This window comes from Zea mays, chromosome 3 (genome assembly GCF_902167145.1).
Source record: "Zea mays cultivar B73 chromosome 3, Zm-B73-REFERENCE-NAM-5.0, whole genome shotgun sequence".
Lineage (NCBI taxonomy): Eukaryota > Viridiplantae > Streptophyta > Magnoliopsida > Poales > Poaceae > Zea > Zea mays.
In genome coordinates, this window is record NC_050098.1 from 64,279,824 (window position 1) to 64,285,659 (window position 5,836).

Here is a 5,836-nt window from a genome sequence, read left to right on the forward strand (position 1 = left end):
GTTTTGAGGCTCAATCACCGAAACCGCCGTGAGTATCGCACCGCGTGAGCATCCCCCCACATCCTAGACACGTGTCCTGCCAGTTCTCGACCGCGCGGGCAACACGGTTCGCTCTGCCACATCCTTGCATGAGTGTGTGTCCTAGGTGTCAGCCACTACGGCTAGTCACCCGGCTGCTCCGGACCGTCAGCTAAGTCCTAGCACTCGTCCTTCACCGCTCCCGGTCTATCAGCGTGAGCTCGCATGACCTTCACCTCAGTCTGTCTGTTACAACAAGGAAACAAGATGGAGATAAGATGAATCATAGAGGTGCATAGATCAATGGTGTTCCTTCTTATACGCACACTTTTCCTCTTTTCCCCTTTTTTCTTTGTTTTGTGCGGCTTTTTGTGCACTTGCCTTTTATATTCTCTTTTTTCACAAAAGTGCCACAAAAACAAGGTACAACTCAAGAGTATCAAAAACAATTCTCGTCTGTCTGTTACAGATTTTCTGCTCTAACTTCAACAGACTGTTTGACAAATATAGCGACCTCAAACGCAAAAACTCGCAACACGAAAGTTGTAGGTTTCTTTTTCTCTTTTATTTTAGATACGTGCATCGCCTGTTTTGGATAACAGAAGTGGGAGATAATGATCTCGAAAACAGATTGGTCTGAAATTTCAGGATCCTAAACAGATTTAATTCCAATACAAGTAACTCCTTGATAATGACATTTTCTAGTAAACTCGTAAATAATAAAGTTATAGATAATTTTCTAAGCTTTCCAAAAAGTACAAGAACACTAAATTTCGAGTTCGTATGTAAGATTTATGTTTAAAATACCAAACTGGACAAAAACTAATCTGATAAGGACATGATGATGAGATAAAATATGATCGGTTATGATCGGTTTTGTAGATGGGATCTGTTCTGGAGATCGATTTTTAGGATAGAAGCGGACGGAAAGGATCAAATTGAACCAAAACAAATTTAAACCAACAACCAAACTCAACCTAGGACACAAACTTAGAACTGTGGACTCCAAAACTGAATTATGCAAAGGCTAAGACGATAGTTTTAGGTCGGGATGAACTAATCATAATTTTTTTGGCTTTTATGGACTATAGGACAAAAAATGAATCTAAAGGTAGTATTATACCTCACGGCAACCTGAATCTTGATACCACTTGATAGAAGGCAAGGTCCGATCTTCCGTGAGGTACGATAACTTGATTTGGGAGATCTCGACGTTGATAATTCAAGACTCAGAACGAATGGATCCTCGCAATCACTACACCATTGCTCTGCTGGTTATCACCCGTGAGACACAAGTGACGTCGCCACGATGGCTTATCCCTGCAAGCGCAATCAAGAACACAAGTAAGAACAGGAAGAACACAATCAAAAATGCATTGATAACGAGCTGGGGTCTCACAAACCGATGAACAGCGATACCGTTCGATGACAGATATAATTTAAGCAAACCCCAAACCCTAATGTGGCGGCGGTTGTTATTGAAATAGAGGTTAGGGGCGTGCACAACCCCTGGAAGTACCCAGAATGGGCTCCAACACGATACATGGTCCAACATCCCAACAAATTGTGTCGCAACACCAAAATAGAATGTGAGTGCTGGCTTATTTTGATGATTTCCGTTGACTCCGGATGAATTTTAAGGTGGGACCAGATGGGTTAGTTAGATAATCTTATTATCTTTCTAACCATATCAAGTCTGTTGCAATCGGAGTCCAGATACATCATGGGCGTCCATTTTAGTGCAGTTTGGTCCTGGAACCTGAAATGGAATCGCAGCCGAGTCAGACTTGATCTTCTTATTGTTGTGGACACCCTTGTTGTGCTCGACATCTTAACCTTTTCCCAAGCCCTTGATGGTACTCTCTAAAGTTCTTAATCATTAAAATATCTGTGACATCAAATGTAAGCTCTAAAACAGAATTGATTAAGTTAGAACAAATCTATAGATTTAATTTTCGTGCACGTGCTCGTGTTGGCGGTCCATATATTATTTATATGAGAGTGACATCCTCATCATATATCTATCTATATATATATATATATATATATATATATATATATATATATATATATATATATTATCACTAGTTAGTTGCATGTGCGTTGCGATGGTACACGAACACTATTGATAAAAGCATTAATAGTAATTAATTTTGGATCATTTCATGAGATGTGCTCTCCCGACATGAGAAAAATGAGGAAAGACCCATTCATTTTTTATTCATCAATTAGAACAAAGTAGAAGAAGCAACTAAACACCATACATGTTCATATATCAAACCCATATATTGTCTAATAGCTACACCTGTGGTCAACAAGATGTTATTAATCAATTACGAGACTTCCTATGGATACGCGATGTGTCAATACTAATACGCCATTTTTTCCTCAAAAACAATGATAACCAACGTCGCCGGTATGGGGGAGGTGAGGCTGGGGTTAGACCTGAGCACGATCTGCACGAGCGAGGACGACGACGTGAACAGCGAGGGCGGCAGCTCGACGGGGGCTGGGCGGCGCCAAAACAGCCAAAGATGGAGAGCGTCCGGAGGTGCGGTAGGCCGCGCAGCGAGGCGGGGTCGAGCCTAGCCTTAGGCCTACAGGGCGGGGTGGCGACGTTGGGGCCCAGGTGGAGGCGGGTAGCGCGGAGCACACACGCGTCGTCGGGCGCGAGCTCGCACTTCAGGCCCAGCCTTGGCGTGTCGGTGCAGGGCTGCGCGTGGAGCTGCGGCCACGCCGGGTCGCCGAGGAGGTCCGCCATCACCCGGAAGATGGCCGTCAGCTTCGCCCACGGTAGCTCCGGCACCGGCGCGTCCCTAAAAGTCGCCTAGAGGGGGGTGAATAGGCGAAACCTGAAATTTATAACTTTAAACACACAGTACAAGCCGGGGGTTAGCGTTAGAATTAAATTCAAGTCGGAAAGAGAGGGGAAAACAAATCAAACAAGAATCAAGGCGAATGACACGGTGATTTGTTTTACCGAGGTTCGGTTCGAAAGAACCTAGTCCCCATTGAGGAGGTCAAAAAGACCGGGTCTATTTCAACCCTTTCCCTCTCTCAAACGGTCACTTAGACCGAGTGAGCCTTCTTCCTTAATATCATGGGTCACTAAGACCCCGCAAGGACCACCACACACTTGGTATCTCTTGCCTCGCTTACAAAGCACTTGAGAATAAGAATAGGAAAAGAAGAAAGGCAATCCAAGCGACATAGCGCAAATGAACACAAAAATCTCTTTCTCACAAGCCACTAAGTGTTTGGAATGAATTTTGGACTCGGAGAGGATTTGATCTTTTGTATTCTGTCTTGGAAAGAATGCTAGAGCTCTTATATTGAACGTGATCTTCAGAAAACTTGGATCCCCAAGGTTGTGGTGGTTGGGGTATTTATAACCCCCAACCACTTTGGTAGCCGTTGGGGAGGCTGCTGGTGATGGGCGCACTGGACAGTCCGGTGCGCCACCGGACAAGTAATGTGCTCTGTCTGGTGCGCTGCCACATCACCCAACCGTTAGGGTTCGGACAGTCCGGTGCCCTCTGACTTCCTGCTCTAACTTCTGCGCTACACTGTTGATCTGTCAGAGTCGACCGTTGCGCGCAGATAGTCGTTGCTCAGCTGGCTCACCGGACAGTCCGGTGGCACACCGGACAGTCCGGTGAATTATAGCGGAGCGCGCCTTCGTTTTCCCGAGAGTGGATGGTTGACACCTGTATGGCCCTGGTGCACCGGACACTTTCTGGTGGCACAACGGACAGTCCGGTGCGCCAATCTTCAGCACACTCAAGTCCTTTGCTCCATTTCAAATTGAGTCCCTAACTTGATTCTTTTATTGGTTTATGTTGAACCTTATGCACCTGTAATACATGAGTTCTAGACAAACTAGTTAGTCCATGTGTTTGTGTTGACTATCAACCACCAGAATTAATTGTAGGAAATGGATAACCCTATTTCCCTTTCAATCTCCCCCTTTTTGGTGATTCATGCCAACACAAACCAAAGCAAATAAAAAGTGCAGAAATGAAACTAGTTTGCATTTAGAATGTGCATGGGTTGCTTGGAGTTAAACCAATTGAATATCTTACTAAGTATGAATGGATTACTCTTTCTTTTGTTTAACATTTTGGACCACTTTTGCACCACTTGTTTTGTTTTTGCAAATCCTTTTGGAAAATCTTTTCAAAGTCTTTTGCAAATAGTCAAAGGTATATGAATAGGATTGCAAGAAGCATTTTCAAGATTTGAAATTTCTCCCCCTGTTTCAAATGCTTTTTCTTTGACTAAATAAAACTCCCCTGAATGAAATTCTCCTCTTAGCTTTCAAGAGGGTTTTGAAATAGATACCAATTTAAAGATTGACTTCTAAAGATACCAATTGAAGGATCAATTGTAAATTAGATACCAATTGAAAAAATACCAATTAAAACTTCATTTCGAAATTTTTTGAAATGGTGGTGGTGCGGTCCTTTTGCTTTGGGCTAAATAATTTCTCCCCCTTTGGCATTAATCGCCAAAAAACGGAGACTTTGAGAGCCCTTGTCATCTTTCTCCCCCTTTAGGGCCTAATAATTTCTCCCAAATTGTAATTTAAATATGAGTAAAGGGTCATACCATTGAGAGTTTGTGGAGTAATGACAAAGGGTAAATGATATCGTTAGAGTTGAGTGGAAGCCTTGTCTTTGCGGAATACTCCATTTCCCTTTCAATCTAAGACTAATCATAAAGATATACTTGAAAACACATTAGTCTTAGCCTTAGTACAAGAATAATAAAAATATGCATTTGCACCAAATGATAAAGACATGATCAAGGGTATATAAATGAGCTATGTGTGCAATGTTTTAATCAAAATTCCAAGAATCAAGTATATTTAGCTCATTCCTAAGTTTGCTAAAGGTTTTATCATCTAGTGGCTTGGTAAAGATATCGGCTAATTGGTTTTGGGTATTAACATAAGCTATTTCGATATCCCCCTTTTGTTGGCGATCCCTCAGAAAGTGATACCGAATGTCTATGTGCTGAGTGCGGCTGTGTTCAACGCGATTATCCGCCATGCGGATTGCACTCTCATTATCACATAGGAGAGGGACTTTGCTCAATTTATAGCCATAGTCCCTGAGGGTTTGCCTCATCCAAAGTAATTGCGCACAACAATGGCATGCGGCAATGTACTCGGCTTCGGCGGTTAAAAGAGCTACTGAGTTTTGTTCTTTTGAAGCCCATGACACCAGGGATCTCCCTAAAAACTGATAAGTCCCTGATGTGCTCTTCCTATCAATTTTACACCCTGCCCAATCGACATCGGAATATCCTATTAAATCAAAAGTGGATCCCTTGGGGTACCAAAGCCCAAAGTTAGGAGTGTAAACTAGATATCTCATGATTCTTTTCACGGCCCTAAGGTGAACTTCCTTAGGATTTGTCTGGAACCTTGCACACATGCATACAGAAAGCATAATATCCAGTCGAGATGCACATAAGTAGAGTAAAGATCCTATCATTGACCGGTATACCTTTTGATCTACGGATTTACCTCCCGTGTCGATGTCGAGATGCCCATTGGTTCCCATGGGTGTTTTGATGGGTTTGCCATCCTTCATTCCAAACTTCTTAAGTATGTCTTGAATGTACTTTGTTTGGCTGATGAAGGTGTCATCTTGGAGTTGCTTGATCAACTCCCCCATCATAGACATCTCGAATTTTTGAATCATAATACTACTAAACTCTTCACAAGTTGATTTGTTAGTAGACCCAAATATAATATCATTAACATAATTTTGGCATACAAACAAATCTTTTGCAATAGTCTTAGTAAAGAGAA

The 5,836-nt window shown here is 42.5% G+C and overlaps 1 protein-coding gene across 1 annotated transcript; it reads right to left on the reverse strand.

Annotated features, from left to right (window-relative positions):
- Positions 1-1,273: 1,273 nt before the first annotated feature.
- Positions 1,274-2,779, reverse strand: LOC103651973 (uncharacterized). The gene is made up of 2 exons (XM_008677637.1): positions 2,503-2,779; positions 1,274-1,338 (listed from the first exon to the last, which is right to left on the reverse strand). Exons 1-2 carry the CDS (start codon positions 2,777-2,779, stop codon positions 1,274-1,276), a joined length of 342 nt encoding a protein of 113 aa, XP_008675859.1.
- Between the last annotated feature and the right edge of the window lie 3,057 nt (positions 2,780-5,836).

Coding starts and splice junctions, on each gene's coding strand:
- LOC103651973 (XM_008677637.1), bottom strand. CDS start 2,779: ATGGCGGACCTCCTCGGCGACCCGGCGTGGCCGCAGCTCCACGCGCAG. Junction 1,339..2,502: donor GTCGAGCTGCCGCCCTCGCT/GTTCACGTCGTC, acceptor TTGCGCTTGCAG/GGATAAGCCATCGTGGCGAC.